Source organism: Argentina anserina, chromosome 6 (genome assembly GCF_933775445.1).
Source record: "Argentina anserina chromosome 6, drPotAnse1.1, whole genome shotgun sequence".
In the NCBI taxonomy this organism is placed as follows: Eukaryota; Viridiplantae; Streptophyta; class Magnoliopsida; order Rosales; family Rosaceae; genus Argentina; species Argentina anserina.
The window spans coordinates 2,210,146-2,235,607 of record NC_065877.1 but is presented as its reverse complement, the minus strand read 5'-3'; the positions used below and the strand labels follow the sequence as shown (position 1 = coordinate 2,235,607).

The window sequence follows — 25,462 nt, the reverse complement described above, 5'->3', positions numbered from 1 at the left end:
TCAATTTACCTCCTAAACTTGTTAAAAATTGCCGATTTACACCCCGAACTTGTATTTGAGTCAATTTACCTCCTAAACTTGGTAAAAATTGCCGATTTGCACTCATCCGTTAAATTTAATTGTTTCTATCCAATTTTGCGTCACATGTCATGCATTTAAGGGGTAGTATTTTCATTATATATTTATATTTTTCTTAAAAACAAATAAAAATATTCTTTAAAATGAGGATTATTTTGTTAATCAAATTATTTATTTACATCTTTTTTCTACCTACTTAACCCTAATTTGAATTATATATTCAATATACCCACCCATTCAAATATAGTGTGTTGTGTATAAATATATTTTTATATGTATACATTGTTGAAGGACGAACAAAACGAGAATAATAACGACGTAATAGAACAGAACGTAACCGACTAACCGTTTATTGATTGATAATGAGGTCAATATATAGGCATTACATAACCACAATCCCGTAGGATTCGGAGTCCTAATCTATTACAGAGATACGAATCTATCTCTAACAGAAAACCTAATAAGGTTAAGACACACACAATGGTAAAATAGTAATTCTCTCGGAACACACATTTATTTTTAATTTTCAATGTATTTATTTATTTATATTTTTTCTAATATCTTTTAACATACCATATCACATAAAATAATAAATATATAAATCAATAACATGTTTCGAAAAAACAAACATTGTAGCAAGTGTTCCTCTTAAGTAATTTTATTAATTTATTTCATTATTCAATATGAATAAATATATAATGACAATACTACCCCTTAAATGCATGACATGTGACGCAAAATTGGATAGAAACAGTTAAATTTAACGGATGAGGTGCAAATCGGCAATTTTTACAAACTTTAAGAGGTAAATTGACTCAAATACAAGTTTGAGGTGTAAATCGGCAATTTTTACCAAGTTTAGGAGGTAAATTGACTCAAATACAAGTTCGGGGTGTAAATTGACAATTTCAGCCAAAATTAGGGTGCAAATTGACATTTATGTCTTTTTATATCCACCACTAGATAAAACTATGCAAGGTTCATGAGCTCAATCACTGCGCCTCACAACCCATATATAGTTACCAGCTCAGAGTACAAAGCTACCAACATTATTTATACATAATTGAATAGTTACATCATCGTTGCTAGCGAGACACAACCACAAGAAAGACAAGATTAAACAAAGGGCGGGAAGAACAAAAGCATATTATCAGTCACATTTCTAGACCAGCAGAGCCAATCAACTTGGTGAGTCCGAAGGTGATGGCCATAGCAACCCATCCTCCAATGAGTACTCTAACACAAGAGATTATCACGGGTGTCCTCCCCAGCCTTGCGCCGATCCCTCCAAAGACTACAAGTGCAATACTTGCCAAAAGAGCCACCACAAGCATCCTCGCCTTATGCTGGCCGATGAATGCAGCTCCCAACAAAGGCACCACTGCACCAATGGAAAAGGCGATCGCCGATGCCATGGCAGCCTGAGCCGGGTTCGGCAGCTTCTTCTTCTTTGCTTCTTCCTCACTCAGACTCCCACCATTTTTCATCATCTCTCTTTTCAGTTGGGACACCTCTATGTCATATTGAGTGTACACAGAGACAAACTCTCCTATAGCCATGCTGCATGCCCCTGCTACTAAACCAGCAAACCCGGCAAGGAGCATTGCCTTGGCATCTTGTTTGACAGCTCCAACTCCCATCATTAGTGATGCAACTGTGACCAAACCATCGTTACCTCCCAAAACAGCTGCTCGAATCCATTGTGTTCGTTCTGTGTAATCAAAGCTGTCATCTTCAGGCACTTGAGGTAGTCTGGTCTGTTCTGTAGCTAATGGAAATGTAATAACTGGGATCTCTATGTGGCCAATGGGAGTCTGATCACGAGCTCCTTGGGCAGCCATGAGGTTTTTTCAAAAAGGTATATAGAAAATCTACTGTGTTGGAAGAGAGAAGAGATAGTTGGATGATTGCTTGTGGAAGACACACGCCCCATTATAGGGTATTTATAGATGCTAATCAATCAAACAATAGTGCTTAGTGCACTTGAAGATGGACCTTTGGATTTAGTGATCATAGAGAGGGAGTGACTGTGGAAGCACTAGTCCTTTGGAATGGCTTTACTCTAAATGAATGGTTAAAGCTTATTACAGTCATTCGGAACAATAACAATATCATTATGACATCAAAATTTACGTTCTTTCCTAATAGTGCAAAGAGTGTGAACAACATCTTTCCTAGAAACATGACACTTTCATATCATGAACCTTGCATTTTCTTGAGAAAAATGGAATTGCATACAAAGTTAGAAGTAAAACGTTGAAAAGGGAAGAGCATTTGTGAGTGTTTTGGGAAAATATATCTAAACTATGTCATATGTGGATTGAACACAGAGGCCACCAGCACATTGCTCATTATAGAATGCAAAGTTGTCCAGAAAAATCCATCTTTTTGAAGATTCTGGGCACCAAAGAGCATATTAATCAATAAAGTGGAGTTTGCATTCCACACGAAAGCTTGTGGCAGCTGATTATTATAAAGAACAAAGATCAGTCCAATTTGACCTGCTAGACCAACACTTTAGACTAAGATGCAAGATTAGTAGTATATATGGGGTATGATTCTTTTAATTAGTTCACTAAAGTAAGCACATACTGCTTTTAGTAATGTAACTCTCATGATGTAGAATCACCGTGAGAAGTTTTCTGGGTTGAGTAAACAATAATTTTACACACAAGATGAGAAAAACGTGAAGCGAGTGTGGAGTTTTGATGCCAATAGTGTACCATGGGGATTTCTCATTCCTGTGTAATGAATCTATGCTATGCTTCAGAATGATAGATGGAGATTTAATGTGCTCGAAATTTTCAATGCTCTATGTTTGGGTTATCATACTTGTTTTGCAACTCTTTTATGTTGTGTTACTATGCATTACTGAAAGTTATCTATACCAATAAAACAGCTTTGAGAAAGGACTGATCTGGTTACATGTTGCTTTCAAACACATGTTTTGAAATAAATCACTCCTGTTTCTAGATATCGTGGGTGTTCCTTTCATCTAAATGTAAAAAATCTCAGTATTCCATTAACATTTTTGGTTATTTGGAAGAATTGGCTTCCAGTAAAGCACTTCAGTCTGGATTGAGGTGGATGAGCAATAAAAGAAGTTATTCATTTCAGCATAATGGTACAACTTGTCATTGTTTGAGTTTACAATAGCAATAGATCTTACAAAATCAATGTTGTTCATTTTGAGTTCTCCCTCAAGATAGAAAATGAGATTTTAAAAGCAATACAGCTAGCTTGCAAGTATAAACCATTATGGGATGGTTGAGAGAATTGGTCCTTCTGCTCGTTTATTTTACAGAAGCTCTCTAGTCATACCACCAATGCACCAAGTACTTTATTTATCCATTGCTAGTTACAGTTTACAACCTGCATTAACGATTAGTGAAAGAAAATTGTCACAGAGTACGAGAAATTATGATATAATGAATTTGGTTAGCTGATAGCTCATAAACATGAGTCACAGACACTAACCCTTTCTAAGATGAATCTGTAGTTGGTATTGGTACCCCAAACTCTTCTGTTAACTGTTTGTAAGCATTTTGCAATCTTCGGGTCACGGGCCCCACTTTTCCGTCACCAACTAGACGCCCATCAATCTTCACAACCTGGTAAACAGAATTCCATCACATGATTCTTATGAGGACAAAACAATTACAATGTCGATAAGAGGAATCAAAATGGCACACTAGAGGCATAGTAATGATCCCGGTATACTTCAGGCACTTACAGGACTGAGCTCTCCCATTGTTCCGGTTGTCCATACCTGCAGCACATCCATTATGGCAGCAAATCAGTGAATTAGACTAACCTAATGAAATATGTCATGTTATGCTCCTAAAGACTTCAAATAATTATACAGTAATATTAGCTATCGACATATATCATGCAAGTACCTCATCTGCAGTATGGAACTCTGATAGACTGATATTCCTTTCCTGGAGGGGAAACTTCTCCTGCACCACGAGGTCCATGACCTGAAACCTCAAAGTATAAGCAAGTCAGCGGGGGACTGAAGTGCAAAAGTGTATCTACCAGTCAAATATCTGTTCTTGTATGGGTGTGTCTGGATGTTTCTATCTTTAGTAGCACTATACCAAACAGGGATGAAAGCAGATAAGTAGGATTCATACAAAAAAATAGTTTTCTATTTCCTTTCAGGTTAATATGGTGTACCTGATTATGTCATGCTTAAATAAAATTAAACAATGTGAAGTTCAATTGGGAGAGTACAGTAATATATGTTGCAATAAGATGGGAAAGACTACTTACAGTTGCTCGAGTCACACCAGGAAGGCAGTAGTCAGCATGAGGTGTCAATACACGGCCTCTCTTCACTAAAAACTGCATGATCAGAGAAAGTCAAAATGTCAAGCAAATCACATAGAGTTGAAGGATCTGATTCCTCCCATGACAATGTCAGAAGAAATGGCGAAATGTTACCAATAATATTAGATATGAAAATTGGTACCTAAAATCACGTAGCTTTCATAGCAGACTAAAAAATGAAAAGCAAGACTATAGACTTACAATGTTCGTCGCATTTGTTTCAGACACATAACCATCCTTGTCAAGCATGATTGCATCATCAGCGCTTGCATTATTTCCTTCTATCTGCACTATTGGAAGTGGCTTAAAAGATGCATATAAGAATTCTACATGATCAAATACATGGGAAGTGGCAATAATTAAGCTAAGTTGAATATGTATGAGGTACAGAGTACAGACACATAAACTTGGATGTAAACGGATTTGGATTGCAGCAAAGCAGTATAGGAAAGAAAAAGTGAAGGCCAATTCCATACTAAGACATAGAGTCAACTACAGTGTTCACATAAGAAAAGCAATCCACCAAAATGGTATGTGAGAAGAACAATGACCATTTTTTTCACAAATGTACCCGTGTATTTGATGAATTAGTTAATCATGTCAACAGAACAAACCTTTGCAAGGATATTGTTGAGTAGGTTATTGTGGTGAATCTTTGAATCCAGATTCTGGTACCAACAACAGAAGAAATGGAAGTCAAGTGAATGAACTTGGCAAAAACATCAATCAGATAGAGTAGTTTGATATTAATAAAATGGTATGCTTTAATTAAATATTCTTTCATTATTCTAGCATATGCAGAAAAGTCATAAACAAAAGAGAATAAGAAATGAGAACATTACATTTGGTGAATTACGACGTGTGGTCGCAGTAACAAGAGTTATACCCTTTGTATTGTCATATACAGGGGGTTTCCATTCAGCAAGAACTGCATGTTTAGAAGAAGTAGAAAGTATAATACACAAAACAAATTGATGTGTTACTAGTGAACTATGCAGTCAAGAAAGGAGTCAGTGCAGTGTATCCTTGACTTCATTTGTCTTTATTGATTTAGGCTGATGGCTACTTAGGACATTAGTTGGAACCAATTTCCCCAGTTTCGGTAAGCAGCCAACAGTCAGTAAACCAATTACTTGTATGTAGGGTGTCAAATGTGGAAGTAGATAAGAATTTATTTACCAATCAAGGTGCATCCGTAAAGATTGAATGCTGGACTCATGCCAGAAGTAACCTTAAGAAGATGACAATGATTAAAATCAGTAGATATATAAAGACTGCACCAGAAAACTACATCAAAAAGAGATTTGAATTTAAGACTCGGCTAATTCGATGACAAGCAATAAGGCAGAAACATTAGCGGTTTCCCATCAAATGATGCATTTAAACACTGAATTGATAATTAATGATAACATCACAATAACCATGATCAAAAGACCCACTAATTTGCTGACCCATTGCGATACTTTTGAGTTTTATGGGATCATAAAGGGTATGAGTATATCATGAAGACATGAATAACTAGGTCTATGTTCTCACATGTACTGTTGCTATGCCTGATTGTGAACATTTGATAAATAACAGAACCCAACAAAAAAAAAACTACAAGTTTGAGAAGAGTTGGATAGGTGCCAGAAACATTGCACCTTTTTGCCACGTGTTAAACTTAATCGGATGTGCGAATTGTCAAACATTCCATTCCGAATGAGAGTTCTGAAAATGGCCTCTTTAACCTGCAATAGTGAAACTCCAACGGATACGAATGAGCCAACAACTTCTAAACTAGCAAAGTCCATTAAATAAAAAAATTCTAGACACTAGAACCATTACAATGACTCGATCAGCCCTCACCTCTTGACGAGTAGGAACATTGCTGAATGCCAAAGCCTTTGCTGAGTCAAATAACCTGTTGATATTAAGATGATGTTAATTAAGACTTCTTAATAATAATAAAAATAACAAAGTACAGCAGAACACCATAATTTTGTAAATGACAAGGTTTTGCAGAACTTCTTCACTGACCTATCCAAATGCTCTTCGAGCTTAAATATCGTCCCCTGATATACTCGTAGTCCCTCCCAAACTGAATCACCACCTTGGACAACCGAGTCGAACACAGAAACCTTAGACAGTGGTCACAGAACAGAAAATAAATATCTTTAGACACTTCTCATTATAGAAAAGATTGAGGAGGCTGATTATCTCACTGGAGATCATCAAGTGTCCCATGTCAAGTACCTTTGCACTCTCCCGTGGTACAATCTCATCACCAACCCATGCAAGTAACTTCTTATTTTCTGGAACTGGGAGTTTGGGATCAGGCAAACCAGACTTCAGGAGGCATGATGTCTGCCTCATATGGCGCCGAAGGAAGTTGTAGAAGGGTAGACTTTGCTCAAGCACATCATATAGAGGAAAAGGAAATGGCTGAAACACATGCACTGTGCATAAGAATACACTACATTCTATGATTTCATAATTAGGGTTGGAGTCTCTCAGAGTTGACCTATCCACATGCTTTTGAAGATATATTTCTAAAATGAACTACTGAAACAACACTGAGATATTTTGAACAATTCTCTTAGTTGAACATATGCTAAACGTAATGTAATGAACTGCTGAAACCACATACCGTGGGATATTTTTTTGATGGCTGAAAGTATGTTGATTTGTGCACACTCTCGTACCACCATGGCGCCCAAATACCATCATATTGTTTTGGACCAGCCTCCCATCTAAATGATTTTACATGGGAAAGTTGTCATGTACAAACGAACAAATGCTGAAGGAGAACAATTTTTGAAATTCAAAGTGCATACTTTAAGGCATAGTTTTCATTGCTCAAAACAGTAATTCTCAGTGAAATAAATTTATTATAGACAATTCCTAGAAAAGAGAGTGATCATACTTTCTTCAGATCACATATATGACAATGAGCAAGGCCAACAGAAACTTGCATTAGGCATGGACTTCTGATTAAATAGAATTAATGTAATAATTATGTAAGAATGGCAATAGTGATTTTGCAAAACCAAACTTAGTTGTGCCATGACATGATGTAGAATTAGTCTTCATTCTTTACATTGACCCGAAAACTGGGAAAAAGGTTCTTCCATGTCATATATCATATCATCTCTTTTGTTTTTGGTAGCACTATCATATCATATTTACAGTATACTAAAGAGGATTAGAGTACCATAACATTTCAATAATTTCAATCTTAATAGGAGATACCGAGATATCGAGAAGCTTTTCGTACTTAAGCATTGTGGACTGAAAAGGGATATCCAAGTCTTCACAAAGTCCACGCAGCGTACCCTGCATCACAAATCAGATACGGTAAAAATTCACAAACAGAAGATTGAGAACTTTCTCCGAACTGAATAATTTAAAAAGAAGAGCAGAGAGAGAGAGAACACTGAACAAAACTATTGACCCAAAAAAGTAGATTTCCATTAGGTGACAGAGACCTGGCAATGTGTTTACGAATAGAAGATGACATTCATCTGTTTTCTTTATCCATTTTAAGATTAAGAAGCAATAGATTTACTTGAGAGAAACGTTTGACTGAGACCAAGTCAGCCAACATGATATTTTTCAGAGAAATATGTATCATGTCTGAAGGCTATATAGAAGAGAGTTCCTTTTCTTATATGCCCAGAAAAAGTTTAAACCAAAACAGACCATGAAACACTAAATGAAAAGTACAAAATGTCATAAAGAGCTCTGAACACCTCAGCATCTTCTTGAAGTTCTGCTGCATCAATGACAAGTGGGGGCCTTCCCAGTTGAGAGAGCTCACTGTATATAGATACCAAATCTGCAAAACCTAACTCAACGAGGGATGGAGGCACAACCTTGCCAAAGGATGGCTGAAAAGAGATACAATAGTGGAGTCAGTGAAGCTCAGATATGTTAAATAGTGGAGACACTGGCTTCATTGCTGTAAATCCTAATAATCAATTGCAAGCTTAAGCAGGTATGAAAGAGGGGGTGCCAAAACATAGAAGATATTTAATTTGTCGCTGAAGATAGACAGCTCACCAACTAATAGTTTCAACAGTATCTTACCAAGATATCAAGGGGATTCCTTGTCAAAATGAGGTGCTTTCCTTTATTCATTAAATCACTCGGCAAGCCAGGGACACGTTGCTTTGCTATATGCTGTATATTATAAGAGACACCAACAGTTTTATAAATCCAAACTAGCTAAGCCACCACTACATGGAAAGCAAATTTTGAACCAATTGTTAAGAACAAAAGATTACAAAACTTATATGCTTTAGTTGGAAAGTACGCAGATACTGATGATAGATATAAGGTTGTCATCTTAAGTTAAAATGCATACTGGTGATTCCTCCTTCCTCTAAAAAACACATATCAGTATACATTTGGGAATCTACTTAAGTTAAAAGGAGTCTTAGATATATCACCAAATATAGGATGTCCCATGTAAATATATCTTTCAGAAATCTACTTTCTTCATGCTGCATGTCATAGACTGTTAATGAAATCCACAACATGAATTGAAAGGAAAAAGCATGAAATGTAAGGTAACATAGACATGCATTATACTTAATTACAGAAAACAGCTTATCACCTTACAAAAGCGATACTTCTTTCTTCCTGGACCAAGAATGATCTCATTCACAACTTTATTTCCATCGGACTCCTGGTACACACAGCATAGTAGTTGCATAAGGGAATTAGCGACAAACAGAATCATAGATGTTAAAAAGCAAACGGTGATGTTTACAGCTAGAAATCAGAAACGATGACTGCAAATGGTAACATACTAAAAGCATATAAATTCAATTCAGTATTGCAGATAGTATCAAAGTTGTCTACTAGCAGCAAGCAAAGCTTGTGGAAATCAAGAGATGAAAATTCAGTGACATACCATTTGGGAAAGTACTTCCTCCCTGTAGGGCCTATCAAAACCTGTAACCCGTAGGAAAGTTGCGTAGAGTGGTTCATCAAGCACTTCAATGTCATCCCTCTTACAACGGAAACAACACAATAAATGCCACAGTTACTAATACTTCATTGCTAAAAAGAAGAAGCATTACTGAGCTAATCTCAGTAAAAACTTTAAGGTCAAGTAGATTGACCCTCCAACCATGCACAACAATGATGAAAACACCATAACACCACTCTGGTAATCAGTATTGTACTATTGTTAACTTCATCAAGTTTCACCCATATTCCCATAACCAAACTTCTGCTCAAAGGCTTGTTAGAGTTGTTATTTTTTGCCTTCTGCCTTCTGTACTCCAAAGTCCATTATTCTCAACAATTCATGTCTAACTCTCATTCGCAGAAAAGAAAGAAAAATCCATCTTCAAAACATAGCTATATTTCCAACACTAGCCAGAATTAGGAATATAAGAGAGATTGGAATGGCACCTGAGCAAAAGAGTACATGAGGCTTGTACTCAGTGATCTTGGGGTTGCCCATAAATGGATAGGCTCCACTTCAACCTCTCCTTGAGTCTTCAGCTCTGCCATGGTGAATTTGATCAATGGGATTGGATCAGATTTCAAAAACTCGGATACAGTTACTGGGATTCTGAGACTCAAAGTATTGAGTGCATGAAATCTCTGCTGATATCTCTGCAGCTGGAAGTGAAGTCTATGATTGAATAATGGGCTTTGGCTTTGGCGGTTTGGCCTACCTAGTTATGTCAGAGCAAAAAGACAGCAGAGCTGGCACTACATCAATCTCAATGATCAAGTCAGAACAAAAGGAACTCACAGTAACTAATTAACTGCCGTAATATAGTTAAAACTGCAGTGCTGACTTCACCATATTCAGACCAGAGCTTATGTTGTTTTCCGGCAAAGTTAAAGATTCCTACTTTTTACCATGAAATGAGAAATCCCAACTTGTCTTTCGGATATTGACTTGTCAAGAAATGACTTTTTATGAGATTGAGCTTCAATACGTGCACGAAACTTTAACATAATGTTGTTGGGTTATGACCTGTCAACTAAATATAAGACTAAATAAGGGAGTGAAAAGTTTTGAATACCCACCATCGATTAACAACTCAGGATCCCATCAAGTCTTTAAGACTTTAACAATGGGAATATGTTGTACAATTGATGCTTTCTAGGGTATTTTACATGAGATGGAAAACAGGTGTATTGTACTGCGATCATATGACTTCATGTAAGAAAGAAAATTTAAGGGCCTAAGGGATTCAGTCAGGTCTTCGATGGTAAGGTTGGCTTCGTCTAGCAAAACGAGAAACTTGTTGAAGGTGTCGACATTACGAATGACAGAAGCAATTAAAGCCATAGGATGCTTCTTCAATCCAACATTTGCAGTGCCATTGTATGTTCTTTTGACTAGAGAAGCATCAGATTCTTCTCCATTGCTAGCATTTGATCGAACAGTTCCATTGACTTTAGCATCACTACAGTTACTTCCCCATGAAAATCCCGGATGATTACCATTGCAAAGGTCAGGGTACGGATTTGCGTGGTTTAAAAGAAGGTTAAGTACTCGAACGAGATGTGGGAGGCATACTGGATCGTGTATTACATCTGCACCCAAACTGTAAATGAGGATAAGGATTAGCATGCTTGTAATGATGGATTAGGCCAAATTTTTATTTAAAAACATACTGCAGTGCTCCAACAGATCTAACTTGAATCTAATAAAGTAATAAATAAAGGATCCTGAAAGCAGCCTGAACCCTGGACTCTTATAGTCTGCTCACCAAAAGAAAGACTCACATTATATCTGGCTTGTAGTTTCCAAGCTCCTTCTCTGACACAGATTCCCATGGCAGATGAATGCATTTTACCTGCCATCATAAGGTAATCCATATCAGAATTATGCGACTCTCATACACTGCCACAAATTTCCCAACTAAAGTGATAACATTGCCAGTCTTACCATATTTGGATCTTCAGTAATTTCTGACGTATCAGTCTCAACGTGTACATGGTTCAGTTCCATATTAAGCTTCATGTTTGCTAAAGTTGACAGGTCACCATCAGTTAGATTGACCTACATCAGACACGAGTTTTTCAAAATGATTCAGAATATGACGATTGACATCATTTCCCTTAGTGAGTAATACATATCTCTGTATATGCATGTGAGTACTGAAATATTATAGACTATACATAGCATTGTTATGCACCATCGACACTCATACATAACCAAACAGTCGATTACACATGTGTTTCATCATTTTATTATAAATCTCATGTTATGTGGTCAAAGTACACATCTCCATGAACTCGAACTTAGTAAAGTAGTATCAACAAGTTTCAGCATACAAGAGTTGACTAATTCAATAATATATTCTGGACAACATACCTTGGATGCTTTCACATGGGCAAGACAGATGCCAACCAAACCAACACCCGAACCAACCTATTTTGAAGTTCATGGTAAAAATAGAATCAAAATGTAGAACTCACATAGGCCATCATAATTGGATGAATTTTTGAATTTATAACACACCTCAAAGCATGACTTGTTAGAGAATAATTCTGGAAATGAAAGGATGCACTCTGACAAAAGGAGACTAGATGGCCAAACTGAACACCTGCATCAACAGAGCCTAATTCTAGTCGAAATGCTTCATGCACTAAACGAGAAAACTACTTAATAGATCTAACTGCAATGATTATATACTAGTACAAACTAATCAATTATGTAAATTGGTAAAAGTTGCCAGAGTCTTGCACGCCTTAATGCATAATCAGATAGCACATGAAACTTAGAAATTTCTCCTTAATGGTCTTAATCAAAAGCAGAAATATGGGGTTAAAGGGGTCACTGTATACTAGTATCTACGTATCAGTGGCCAACTACAAAGTTCAAGCCAGGACATTGGATCTGATGACCTTTTATTTACTCTAAATGACTTGTACTTGACTAAGGCATAAACATTCTGGTTTAGTAGTTATCAATTAGAAGAGGAAACATATCAACGGTGGAACATACCCAGTATCTCCTTCAAGCATGTTAAGTGAACATTGCAACTGCACTATCAACGTTCTTGATTCCAAACAACTCGAAAGTTCAAGACAACCTAGAGGCACCAGGACACCAAGTCATTCAACAATCTGCTACCAGGAATAACATAAAGTTCCACACTAAGAACATCATAACTCAAACTAAAGATCCTCGCATTGTCCTTTTCCAAATCATTCTCCTAATGAAAAAAGCAGCTTGTTAGTTCTGATTAAACACAAATGAATAACTGATCCAGCCAACAACATCAACTATTCATTCATTCGCTATACCTTCAAAGTACTCATGAAATGCACATAATGTTCGTATAACTCATCAATTACATCACCACGGTTCAACTCGACTTCAGCAATCAGCTTCTTCAGAAACCTCCTCACATATGGCGCATGCAGTTTCCCTGCCTGCATTCACCATCCAACTGAACCAATCTTCATAATCAAGAAAAGACCAGAAACACAACACAACACATACATTCTAACTATAACTTCACATCAAACACCAACTAACTGATGTGCTATCAACTTGTTCAACTATCAAGTCAAGTTCACATTTTTTTTCGCATACAACAGGTTCAATTGAAACTATAAAGATTCAAAAACTGAAATTTTTATACAGATATCTAAACCTATAACAAACATTGAACAATGCACATATATATAAAGACAAGTAGAAATTTACAAATTTAGTGATGCAATGGTCCCAAATGAACCTCTGGACTCCCTCCGTAACCGAACCTCCACCGCACTCCCTACACAGATTCAAAAACACTAGTAAGCATTCATAAGCTGCTAACATGCGCCACCGGTCGCTAACATGCGCCACCGGTCGCTAACATGCGCCGGATTCTGCAAGAATCTCAAATATAGAGCAAGTTAAAGTGCGCCGCTTTGTGCTAACATGCGCCGGTGAGTTACCTGGCCAGGCCGATCAGCGAGTCGATGGGCTCCATAGCCAGGAATGCCGAGAGCAGATGGAGCTCCCGGTCCGCCATGGTCGTCGTCCGTTGACCGTTGAGAGTGTGTGTTCTAGGGTTTTAGAAATCCCCAATTTCCACTTATAACTGCTCAACCGTGGTACAAACGACATGTCGTGTGTCACTAAATATAAAGCTTTTTTTTTCTAAAGGCGAGTTAGAGTTTCAGTAAAGAAAAGATTCCCGTATTGAGTTTTCCTAAACAGTCGAGGAAAAGCCACGTAATCCTAATCGGTCTTGGTTTCCTTTCTGAAATTGGAATAGATCAACTATCTTTCTATATATACGTGTCATTCTGCATTTCTGCAACCATCCACTCCAAATTACTGGAAGTATTTCTGCAACTAGCTATTGCTTGAATGAACCATGGCCCGTGCTGCCAAAAGGAGCCGCACAGCTCGCCAGCCACCACCATCAACATTATTCCCGATCAATAATCTACCAGACAATCTATTGGTTGAAGTCCTCTGCCGACTTGATGACAGCAAAGTAATCTCTGGTTGCAAACGAGTCTCCAAACGTTGGTGCACTCTCATCTCTGATTCTTATTTTACTGGCCGTTTCTTACGCCTCCAACATGATCAGCAAAAGCTCCTTCGTTATGATTATGCTATGATTCCCAATAGAAATCCTTGGTTATTTCCCAATAAGGGGGGTGCAAGGTACAAGACTTCGGTCCTCACCGTGTCGTCCCAGCCGGCGTCTGACGAAGAAAAAACCATTTTTGATTTCCTCCCTTGCTTTCCAGATCAATATTATGCCAACAAAGGAAATGAGCTAACAATTGCAGGCACTTATAATGACTTAATTTTGTGCTCCCCAACTAAATGCGCTCAATCTGATTACTACATATGCAATTTTTATACCAAGGAATGGGTGCGTCTTCCTCCTACCCCTCGAGTAGTCCCTGAAAAAACCGTACCGGTGGGATTCATTTGTGATCCCTACTACAGCATTAAGGAAGACAGTACTATTAGCGACAGCTCTATCATCAAGCTTAATGCCGAGTATAGGTGCAGGGTTGTGCGATTACTTCCCAACGATCAAAAGGGCTTTTATGTGGAGATCTATTCTTCTGATACAGGTGAATGGAGGGAGTATCAACTCTCGGAGGGACTAAACTCACTACAGATCAGTATATCATTCTCTGATCTTCTTGTAAAACAGTATATGCGTACAGGCGTTGCATGCAATGGGAAGTTGTACTGGTGGAATCATCATGGCTTTATATTTGAGTTGGATCCGTTCAACAATGTTGATGCGTATCGAATTGTTGCCGCCCCTGCCCTAAACGAAGTGGACGCAGCGTTTAGACATATTGGAGTGTGTCAAGGGCGTTTGCGGATGTGTACAACTTGGTTAAGTGTTTCTGATCCAGTTGTGATTTGGGAGCTGAAAGAAAATCAAGTGGATGGTAAACCAGAATGGTGTGTGATATGCGATCGAGTTTCTCTATCCCAGATGATTCATAAAGATCCTTTACTCTTTGATCAAGAGAAAACTTGCATATCAGAAGTGGTAGGCTTCCACCCTAGTGACGGAGATATCCTCTATTTACAGTTTCCAAAGTACACAGTCATGTGCAATGTTCGTGAAAAGACTTTAGAGGTAGCAGCTGAATATCCATTTCATGAATCTGAAACCAGTTACATGTATTACCTGTCTCACCGGGAATGTTACCCATTGCGGCTCCCATTGTGGCCAACACCAGTTCAAAAAAGACTACACTATGATGAGGACTACAATGTCACTGTGACTGGGAAACGCAACCTCAGTCTCAGGCTAAATTTCTTGACTACTCTTAGACAACTGAAAGAAAAGCTTGGAGAGGATGAATTATATTTCAATGAGCTAATTTTAGACAAAAAAGATGATGATAAGCGGCTTACACTCCTCGGAATCGGGGAGGATTCTGAGATTCACATTGATGAAGACTCGTGGAGAAAGCCTGCTCAGAGGAAGAGGAAGAGGATAGCTCAACATCAATCTTGACGTGATTTGGAAAATTCTGGCCAATCTACTCCTAGATCTAAAATTTCATATCTCACTCTGTAAAAACAGTACTGCAGAGTCTATTGATCAGCTACACAGTATATGTAAATATTCAATTCATATTTCATATAATTAATATGATTTACTTGTGAAAGTACTGTGTTAGTGTTTGTACAAGAACAAAATGAATAGATACGACTAGCTTCATACCGAATTGATGCATCTAGGTTTATTTACATGAGATGGAAAACATGAGATACGACTAACTTCATACCGAATCTGCGGTCATATGATTTCATGTAAGCTAAGGAAGCAAATTTAATAGCCTAAGTGATTCAGTTAGGTCTTCGATGGAAGGCTTGGCCTTGTCCAGCAAGGCGAGAAACTAACTGTGTTGACATTGCTGGCGACATAAGTGGTTAAAGCCATATATATGCCGCTTCTTCAATCCAACATTTCCTGTGCCATTGTCTGTTCTTTTTATTAGAGAATTTTAGTGCCGGGATATCGATGATTACCATTACACTGGTCAGGATATGAATTTTCCTGGTTTATGAGGACAATCACTCGAACGAGATGTGCATGGGAGGCGTACTGGATCATACATTACATCTGCACCGAAACTGTAGATTGAATCAAAGGATTAGCATGCCTGTAGCGGATCATTAGGACAAATTCTAAACAATTAACTAATTAAATGCTCTGCAGTACGTGTACCATAACAGATCTAACGTCAATCTAATGCATAGCTAGCCAGCTTAAAACAGACTAAACTCGTCCGTAATAGTATGCTCACAAAAGAAAACTAAAATTAGTAACATATATGTGGTTTGTGGCCGTTTCTGAACCTAGCTCCTTTTCTAACACACATACATGCACTTTACCTGACACCGGCCATTAGGTTTTTCTTAATTATAAGAATTCATGAGAATCTCATACAAGGCCATTAATTACTTTACTGACTAGGGTGATATCATTGCCACAGTCATACTATATTTGAATCTTCAGGTAGTTTCTGATGTATCAGTTTGAACGCGCAACTGATTCAAATCATGATTATGGTTCATGTTTGCTGATGAAGTTAACAGGTCACCATCACTTAGTATGACCTATGTCAAACAATAGTTTCCCAAAGTGATTCATAATATGAAGATAGACATCATTTGCAAAGTGAAATAAGTGATGCAGATGTTTCTCTATAGCCATATTTGCAAGTACTGAAAGCTTTAAGACTGCTGAATGCAACTTATGCAAGTACTGAAAACCTAATTATATGCAAGTATGCATGAATGCATGTGAGTACTAAATAATTAAGTGGGCTAGGCGAAACCTTGGCTGGGCCTGGCAAAATCAATGCTGACTGGGCCTAGCGGACCTGAGGGTATACCCACTACGACATGTCGTATGCTGTGTCTATTGTCTATATAAAAGCTTCAGTGGCTGTCTGGCTGACACATCACAGCGACTCTCTCATTTTCGCGGGAAAAACCCAGAGGTACTCTCTCTACTTCCCTCTTTGATTTTATCTTCAATTTCATTTTTCTCCCTCAGATTTCTGAGTAGCCAAACAGATCTCGGAGCTCATGAGCTCAGTAATCTCTTTTCTGATTAGCCGCTGAGAAACTAAAGCGGCGTCGTTTTGGTTGCCCGATCAAATTTTCGGTTTTCGAGGCAGCTGAGCCGGATTCGAACCGATCAGCTCGGAAATTCGATCTTTCTTCGAATTTCTCGAAGATCGGAACAGATCGTGTGTGGATTCCCCGATTTTGAGTTTCGCGTTTGAATTTTTGTGCAGGTTTGATTATGTCGAGCATTACGGCTTGCGTTAGGTTCAGGCCTTTGAGCATCAGAGAGAAAAATGATCACGGCGACTCGGTCTGTGTTCGCTGCATAGATTCGTAGAGTTTCGCCTTTGAGGTTTCTCATTTCTTGCTGATTTTAAGCACTAATTGTTAGATCAGTTCAGGTCATAATTAGCAGCTCATGTGGTTTGGTGATTGAATTTTGAATTTTCCTTTGGTAGGATGAGAAGAAAGTAAAGTTTACGTTTAGGTTTGATAAGGTGTTTTACGAAACCTCGGAGCAAGCTGAGGTGTATGAATTTCTAGCCCTGCCTATTGTTAAAGGTATATCTGAATGGACTTGTTAGCTCTTATGTGATGGATGCATTGTTTATTTGCTGGTTAATACTTTAGACCTTGAAGATTGTGGTAGTAGGGATGTTCTAATCTAGTCTATTACTTTGATGTGTATGCACTTTGTGTTATTTTTATTGGTGGTGATGATTCAGATGCTGTTGATGCTATCAACGGCACAATCATCACTTATGGACATGTACATTTTCGTCCTTATGAAGGTGGATCGTTTGTGAGTTTGTGTGGTCTTTAATTTTTCAAGTTATGCTTTATGCCTTTTGTTGATTATAATTCGCAACTTTGTGTTCAACTGATTACAGACTGGAGCTGGGAAGACTTATAGTATGGAGGTAATGTTCTGACATGATAACACTCTAGTGTTGTTACTTGTTAGCTAATAGTTGTTAGAGTTAATGAAGCGGACATATGGTGATGCTTGTGCTGTTGGTTTAGGGACCTAGCCTAATGACATGCGATGAGAAGGAGAGAGGATTAGTTCCGAGAGTAGTTAATGGACTGTTCGATTGCATAAAGTCATTTGAAGGACTAGTGAAATACTCGATAAAAGTTTCAATGGTATTGATATGCTTATCTTTTACTGGAGTCTATACTTTAGTTCTGATGTCTCTATGTATGTAAATTTATAAATTAGTTTGTTCCTTTAACAGGTAGGGATCTACATGGAAAAAGTATGGTATGTGTAACTGGAATGACTCGAATACATAATCCTTGGGACATGGACAAAGTAAGCTGAATATGATGACACAACTACTGTACTGTTACACAGGGACCTCTTTGATTTGTCAAAAGACAACATACAAATTGATGAAAGTAAAGAGCAGGCAGTAGTAATGTTAGACGGAGTGACAGAGGTCTGCTTATATTTTGAAGTTATTTCTAGTCTCTTGTTCACAGAGGGTCTGGCATATTCTATACATTATATACCTAGACAAGCTGTTTGTTAATGCTATCAATATTATTCTGTTGGCTTATATAGCCCATCTTTATATTTAAAGTAGTTTTTCCCTCTTGGTACTGAGAAAACTTGGATGGTTAAAATTGGGTTCATATTCTGTATTATTTAGATGCTGATTAATTGTGTTATACTTGTCGTAATACACTATCACACTCAGAATTATTATTTTCTGTTTCCTTTCCCAGATCTCTGTATCCAATCCTGCAGAAGCATTACAGACCCTATCTGTAAGACAAGTTTACTTCAAAGTCTGTGACAAACTGACAATGTATGATTTATGTTCACGTTCTAATTCTGGTGTATAACTTCCAGAGAGGGGTAGCTAACAGAACTGCTGGAGAGGCCCGTATCCTTCATTTCTTTTCCTCAACATAACATCCAGTTCTGATTATTATTTCTCAGATTCACAGTATAGTGGTAGCACTTTTTTGGATTTGAATATTGTTCACTTTCTTTTATTGTGTTCAAACCTTAACAACTATATAGAGATGAACATGCCCAGCAGCAGAAGTCATTGTATTTACCTATTCACAGTTCAGCAAGAATTAAAGAAATATAGCAGGTAGAAGAATTCATATTCTGATTTTGGTTTTATATTTTTGATATGCGAAGCTTGAACATTCTAAATCTTTGGACAGGCTGAAAACTGGCAAATTGATTCTTGTGGACTTGGCTGGTTCTGAGAAAGCAGAGAAAACTGGAGCCAAAGGAAAAGTTCTTGAAGAAACCAAGACAATCAACAAATCTCTCACAGCCCTTGGAAATGTGATAAATGCTCTCACATGTGGTTTACCAGACAAAGCAAATCACATTCCATATCGTCATTCCAAACTCACTTGGCTTTTACAAGATGCGCTAGTTAGTTCTTTACCCAGCCTCTAATCCTCCTTACCATTGAATGATTGATTTTTATTGAAGGTTTACATCTCTTCATAATATAGGGAGGGAATTCCCAAACTGCATTGTTGTGCTGTTGCTCACCAAGCCTTTCAAATGCTTCGGAGAGTCTGTCCACTCTTCACTTTGGAATGAGGTATGATACTCAATATCTCATATCATCTATGTATTGGTCATTCGATATGTACTCTAGTCCTCTTCATTCATTCTTTTCCATTAAATATAACTGTGATGTTATATGTTATATGTTATATGTTTCTGCAGATGTGTAGATCCTGCTCCGGATTTTGAACTTATTTTTATTCAATTTCCACATCAAAATTATTGTCTCTCTGTTATATTGGAAGCCAACGACACAGTGGACACAATCAAGGCTAAATACAATCGTGAATACGAACACCATATCAATAGTTTGGGCCCCCAATACACACTTCTATTCAAAGGCCGAGCATTGACTGTAGATGATGACCTCCAGAAGTTAGGCAAGAATTCATTTCTTTACGTAGAGCAAGCTAGCGCTGAGAATTTGAATGAGGGTAACACTGCATCAACTGACACAGGCCAAGGGCAGCAAGCTAGAGCTGAGGATTTGAATGAGAGTAACACTTCATCAACAGACACAGGCCAAGGGCAGCGAGCTAGAGCTGAAAATTTGATTGAGAGTGACACTGCATCAAAGGACACAGGCCAAGGGCAAGAAAACAAACTGACCCCAATAGAGAAGTCTGCAAAGAGCTTATTCAGTGAAGATGAGTATGGGTATGGTTTCTTCCCAGAGGGTATGGATAGCCCTCAAGCCCGAAATGAAACTTTGGGTGCTGCGATCATCTTCCTCGAAAAATTCAGGAAGTACTCCTTCATATCTGCAACATCCAAGAATTCCAACAGAAGAGTGACAAGTCAATTTCTGCCAGCAGAATATGCCCCAATTACATGCAAGTGTTGGACTGCATTGGTTCATTCCTTAGTGCTGCATCTGGCAACAAATGAGTGGTGTTCTGAGTTGCCTCCACTTGATACCCCTGAAAACCAAGAGGAAACCTTGATTGCTGTGACAAAATTCTTCAAAGATTTCAGATTGTCCATGTATCATCATCATGGTTACCCGACAAGACAAAGCACAGGTCCAAAAAGTTACGAGTCAACAGAATATGCCCCTCTTAGATGCAAGTATTGGACTCCTTTTGCTCATTCAGCACTGCTTCACTTGGCCACCTGCAAAGAAAAGTCCTTGGACAATTTCTGCAGTTCTCTGATTTGTTAGATTCATCATCTTTTGCCAAGAACAACTAGTTCTATTATCGCTTTGTTGACTGTCGTTATTTTGGCATCACACAAAAGGCTGCTCCTGAGTTTCTGTATAATTTCAACAAGAAAACCGTAGAGTGATTTTTGACTTCTGTTCACACTTAAAAACAGTATTATGTGATGCAAGTTGTGCCTCCTACCAATAGTTTAGAAGAGCTTGCTGAGTCAGTGAACTATTGGTCATTGATGACTCAATCTTGGCATGTTCTTTACTTTTCCCTCCATCATCATATTTTGATCACCATTAGTAAAACTTGAATCACACATCCATAGTAGCATACTTGAATTATATCACCATGATTCTGTGATTTTAATTTTCAATCGTGATATGAAAGCGTTGCACATACTGCATACAGAATTACGATTGCTTTATACAATTTATACAAAAATTGGTGCTAGATTAATCCCCATTTTCTAGCTCATAATTTTGAACAAGTAGCCAAGCCAGTTTCTCATGATATGCTTGATAATTAAGTGGTCATTACTCAGTGGGCTAGTTGGGCTAGGCGAAATATTGTTGACTGGGCCTAGTGGACCTGAAAGTCCCACTCTTAATACGACATGTCGTATGCGACTGTTCATATATATAAGCTTTCTGCCTGACGCATTGCAGCGGCTCCTTTTGTCTCTCTCTATCATTTTCGCGGGAAAAACCCAGAGGTACTCTCTCTACTTCCCTCTTTAATTTCATCTTCATTTTCAGTTTTCTCCTTCAGATTTTCGAGTATTCAAACAGTTCTGGAGCTCATGAGCTCAGTAATCTCTTTGTTGTTTGGCCGCTGCGAAACTGAAGAGACGTCGTTTTGGTTTCCGATCGAATTTTCGGTTTCCGAAGCTGAGCCGGATCTGCACCGATCAGCTCGGAAATACGATCACGTTGAATTTCTTGAAGATTCGAACAGATCTGTGCAAGGATTTGTCCGATTTTGATTTTCGCTTTTGAATTTTGCTGCAGGTTTGATTTAGAAATTGGAAATGTCGAGCTTAACGGCGTGCGTTAGGTTCAGGCCTTTGAGCTCCAGAGAGAGAAGAGATCACGGCGATTCCGTTTGCGTTAACTCCGTAGATTTTCGCATAGTTTCGTCTTCAAGGTTTTCTCTACTCGCGCTAATTTAATCTCTAATTGTTTGATTAGCTCATGTAATACGCTGCTAATCTGTTTAGTAAAATTGATTTATGCGAATGTTTATTTATGGTAGGATGAGAAGGAATAGGAGTTTACATTTAGCTTCGATAAGGTGTTCTATGAAGACTCGGAGCAAGCTCAGGTGTATGAATTTCTAGCTCAGCCAATTGTGAAAGGTATATCTGAATAGACTTGTTGGCTCTTATGCAATGAATGCATTGTTATTCTGATGCTTAAGTTCGAAGAACTATAGATTGGGGATGTTCTAATTTAGTCTATTACCATGGTGCTATTGATGTTTGTGATGATGATCCAGATGCTGTTGATGCTATCAACGGCACGATCATTACTTATGGACAGGTGAATATTCCTCCTTATGGTGGTGGATCGTTTGTGTGTTTGTTATTCGTCTAGTCATCCTTTATGTATCTGGATGATTCTAAATTTGTTCAACTAATGACAGACTGGAGCCGGGAAGACATATTGTATGGAGGTACTGTTTGGATATGATCAACTTTTGAGATGTTAGCTGATTGTTGTCAAGTTAATGAAGCTGATGGTGATGCTCGTACTGTTGGTGTAGGGACCTAGCATAATGGCATGCGATGAGAAGGAGAGAGGATTAGTTCCAAGAGTAGTTGATGGACTGTTCAACTGCATAAAGTCGGTTGAAGGAAAAGTCAAGTAAATCAAAGTGTCGATGGTATCAACACTCATCTTTCACTGGAGTCTATATTTAGTTGCGACGTTTCTATGTATGTAAGTTTATCTATCTGTTTGTTTCTCTTACAGGTGGAGATTTACATGGAAAAAGTAAGGTATGTATAACTGGAATGACTCATATAAAATATCATTTGGGACGTAGACAATGTAAGCTGAATTTGATGACACTGCTATTAATTGTACTTCTAATCGCAGGGACCTCTTTGATTTGTCAAAAGACAACATTCAGATCAAGGAGAGTAAAGCGCATGGCATAGTGTTAAATGGAGTGACAGAGGTCTGCTTATTTTTGAAATAATTCTAGATTCTTGTTCGAAATGGTTGTCATGATATCTAGTTTACATTATATGCCTGGACAAGCTCTTAGCTTATGTCCATTGGCTTAAATTCCCCCATTTTCGGTGGCTCATTCCTACCAATATGATAGTGTGTGCACACAATAGTTCTTAATTGATGCTTGTCTCGTTCCACACATGCATTGTATATGTTAGTCTTTGGCAACAGGATTTGTTGTACCAGGGACAATAAATTGTATCATCCTACTCATCCCTTGTACAACAAATTGAATCATCCTGGTCATGTATCAAAACATAAATCTCTATGGGAGTAGGAAAACTAAGATGGCTATAACTTGGATTCATATTATGTATGATTTAGATGTTGAGAGTTTTTCTATAATACATGTCATATATGCTGTGGCACTAAGAAATGTCTTTTCTGTTTTCTTCCCCAGGTGTCTGTATTGGATCCTGCTGGAGCATTAGAGACTCTATCTGTAAGATACGTCTACTTCATTTTCTGTAAGATACGTGCATGTTTACGTGCTAATTCTGATGTATAATTTCCAGAGTGGAATAGCTAACAGAACTGTTGGAGAGACCCGTATCCTTCTGTTCTTTTCCTTGCATAGTCCGTTTAAAAAAAAATTATTTCACAGCATAATGGTAGCAATCTTTTGGCTTGTAATATTGCTCACTTTTTGTTATTCTGTTCGAACAAAGCTTAACAACTATATAGAGATGAACATGTCCAGCAGCAGAAGTCATTGTATTTACCTATTCACAATTCAGCAAGAGTTAAATAAAGATAACAGGTAAAAGAATTCATATTCTGCTTTTAGTTTTATATTTTTTATGTGTGAATCTTCAACATTCTGATACTTTAGACAGGTTGAAAGGTAAATTGATTCTTGTTGACTTGGCTGGTTCTGAGAAAGCAGATAAAACTGCAGCCGAAGGAAAAGCTCTTGAACAAGCCAAGACCATCAACAAATCTCTCTCAGCCCTTGGAAATGTGATATATGCTCTCACATGTGGTTTACCAGGCAAAGAAAACCACATCCCATATCGTGATTCCAAGCTCACACGGCTTTTACAAGATGCACTGGTTAGTTTCTTTCCCTTCCTCTAATCTTCCTTACCATCTAATGATCAAATTTATATTAATATTTACTTCTCTTCATATTACAGGGAGGGAATTCCCGTACTGCGTTGTTGTGCTGTTGCTCACCAAGCCCTTCAAATGCATCGGAGAGTCTGTCCACTCTTCGCTTTGGAATGAGGTACATTATTCAATATCGCATAATATCTATGTAACGTTTGTTCAATATAAAGGTGCTGAAAAGAAAATAAGATATATTTTTTCAGATGTTCTCGAGTAATAAGACATTGCATCATTTTATCCACCTTCAGTTTTATACTCTGGAACAGTTCTTGAGTTGTTTTTACTTTTTGGCTTTGACATTTTGGCAGAGCAAAGCATATAAAAATGTCACCACATGCCAAGTCCGGTGAAGATGAATATGCTAAGAAGGATGAATCTCCATCTTCAAGTAAAAATGAGGCATGTGAGAGAGAATCTTGGACCAGGTAAGTGGATATCTTGTAAATGTTTTTTTATTTAACCTTTCTATCATTAGCCTACCTAAGTTCTCACATGACTTCTATAATTTATGAAGTTAAGGGACAGATTTGATGTTGAAGATGTGATGTTACTTGAAGAGTTGTTCAGATTGAGTGGAATTCTCTATGAGCCTGGTTCACCTGAAGATTTGGATTCGGCATATGAGGATGTCACTTCACAGACAATTATCCAATTGCAGCATACGGTGGAAGACCTTGTATCTACTGTAGGAGAGGTATGCATTAGCTGAAGTCTCTTGAATGCGCTCCATTTTGATGTCTATTCAGAAATGGAAAACACCTTCGTCATATATCTGTCTCAAACAAATCATATCTGTCACTGTATGTTGTTACAGCTCGAAAACGAGAATAGGACTCTGAAGGATAGATTGGCAGCTTGTGAAAGATGCGATACACAATCCAAAGTAGCTGGAGGTCATACTTCAAGCATTCTGCATAGAGTTTCAGACACCCTCGGCTCCTTTGTGTCCTGGTTCTGATCACTAGCTTTCCTTTACAAAGTTGCTGAAATGAAGATTATAATCCGACTCAGAATCTGAATTCCAGCTCATTTGAGGTTCCTACTGCTCTGAAACTTCTCGTACAGGTTTGGCTTATATGTTTGCTTGTAAGGAATATTCAAAGTCCTTGCTTGCTCAGCTGCTCTACGATGCTTCATGCTTCTTGCTTTAAGATCCCCATTACTTTTCTCTATGCCGATAATGCCCCTATAGTTATGTCCTAATCTGGTGCTAAATGCTGGTCTTGACTTATTAGTCATTATTAACAGTAACATAGCTATTATTGTCCGTTGTTGGGTTTATGTGAACATAATCTGCTTTAATAACTTGGACTCATCATAATCTAGTATTATTGGAGGGTGAGATAGTCATTGAACACATAAACTTTCTTTATTCGGCCTGTCCAGAATTGAAAGCAAACTAAAATTTTCTGCAAGAAGAAAAGCCTTGCGCACAAAATACCTCCAAGACTCCAAGGTACTGGTATATTGAGTAGGGTACAGTCTT

The 25,462-nt window shown here is 37.9% G+C and overlaps 4 protein-coding genes across 4 annotated transcripts; 2 read left to right on the top strand and 2 right to left on the bottom strand.

Moving 5' to 3' along the window:
• Nucleotides 1-1,081: 1,081 nt before the first annotated feature.
• Nucleotides 1,082-1,968, bottom strand: LOC126798780 (vacuolar iron transporter homolog 4-like). The gene has a single exon (XM_050525836.1). The coding sequence runs from the start codon at nucleotides 1,917-1,919 to the stop codon at nucleotides 1,233-1,235; it is 687 nt and encodes a 228-aa protein (XP_050381793.1). The 5' UTR covers nucleotides 1,920-1,968; the 3' UTR covers nucleotides 1,082-1,232.
• Nucleotides 1,969-3,168: 1,200 nt separating this feature from the next.
• On the bottom strand, nucleotides 3,169-13,410 carry LOC126800715 (branched-chain-amino-acid aminotransferase-like protein 1). The gene is made up of 30 exons (XM_050528121.1): nucleotides 13,318-13,410; nucleotides 13,082-13,151; nucleotides 12,676-12,804; nucleotides 12,542-12,584; nucleotides 12,374-12,461; nucleotides 11,888-11,972; nucleotides 11,741-11,797; nucleotides 11,312-11,425; nucleotides 11,149-11,219; nucleotides 10,534-10,967; nucleotides 9,814-10,082; nucleotides 9,308-9,406; nucleotides 9,008-9,079; nucleotides 8,479-8,571; nucleotides 8,142-8,279; nucleotides 7,667-7,725; nucleotides 7,040-7,142; nucleotides 6,646-6,834; nucleotides 6,430-6,530; nucleotides 6,259-6,313; nucleotides 6,054-6,140; nucleotides 5,590-5,641; nucleotides 5,253-5,338; nucleotides 5,025-5,078; nucleotides 4,612-4,695; nucleotides 4,354-4,425; nucleotides 3,978-4,058; nucleotides 3,812-3,847; nucleotides 3,556-3,689; nucleotides 3,169-3,450 (listed from the first exon to the last, which is right to left on the bottom strand). Exons 1-29 carry the CDS (start codon nucleotides 13,392-13,394, stop codon nucleotides 3,561-3,563), a joined length of 3,027 nt encoding a protein of 1,008 aa, XP_050384078.1. The 5' UTR covers nucleotides 13,395-13,410; the 3' UTR covers nucleotides 3,169-3,450; nucleotides 3,556-3,560.
• Nucleotides 13,411-17,160: 3,750 nt separating this feature from the next.
• LOC126800687 (uncharacterized) lies at nucleotides 17,161-20,640 on the top strand. The gene is made up of 12 exons (XM_050528088.1): nucleotides 17,161-17,285; nucleotides 17,392-17,494; nucleotides 17,824-17,853; nucleotides 17,957-18,079; nucleotides 18,172-18,197; nucleotides 18,291-18,375; nucleotides 18,665-18,706; nucleotides 18,792-18,825; nucleotides 18,966-19,041; nucleotides 19,118-19,337; nucleotides 19,421-19,512; nucleotides 19,641-20,640. Exons 3-12 carry the CDS (start codon nucleotides 17,848-17,850, stop codon nucleotides 20,638-20,640), a joined length of 1,704 nt encoding a protein of 567 aa, XP_050384045.1. The 5' UTR covers nucleotides 17,161-17,285; nucleotides 17,392-17,494; nucleotides 17,824-17,847.
• A 1,019-nt stretch (nucleotides 20,641-21,659) lies between these two features.
• Nucleotides 21,660-25,424, top strand: LOC126797976 (kinesin-like protein KIN-1). The gene is given in 17 exon segments (XM_050524773.1): nucleotides 21,660-21,752; nucleotides 21,755-21,775; nucleotides 21,884-21,986; nucleotides 22,127-22,170; nucleotides 22,274-22,303; nucleotides 22,394-22,513; nucleotides 22,603-22,628; nucleotides 22,729-22,810; nucleotides 23,267-23,308; nucleotides 23,382-23,415; nucleotides 23,551-23,626; nucleotides 23,703-23,919; nucleotides 24,003-24,094; nucleotides 24,285-24,381; nucleotides 24,384-24,401; nucleotides 24,491-24,670; nucleotides 24,791-25,424. Coding segments are annotated over 17 exon segments (1,419 nt in total). The 3' UTR covers nucleotides 24,935-25,424.
• Nucleotides 25,425-25,462: the final 38 nt, after the last annotated feature.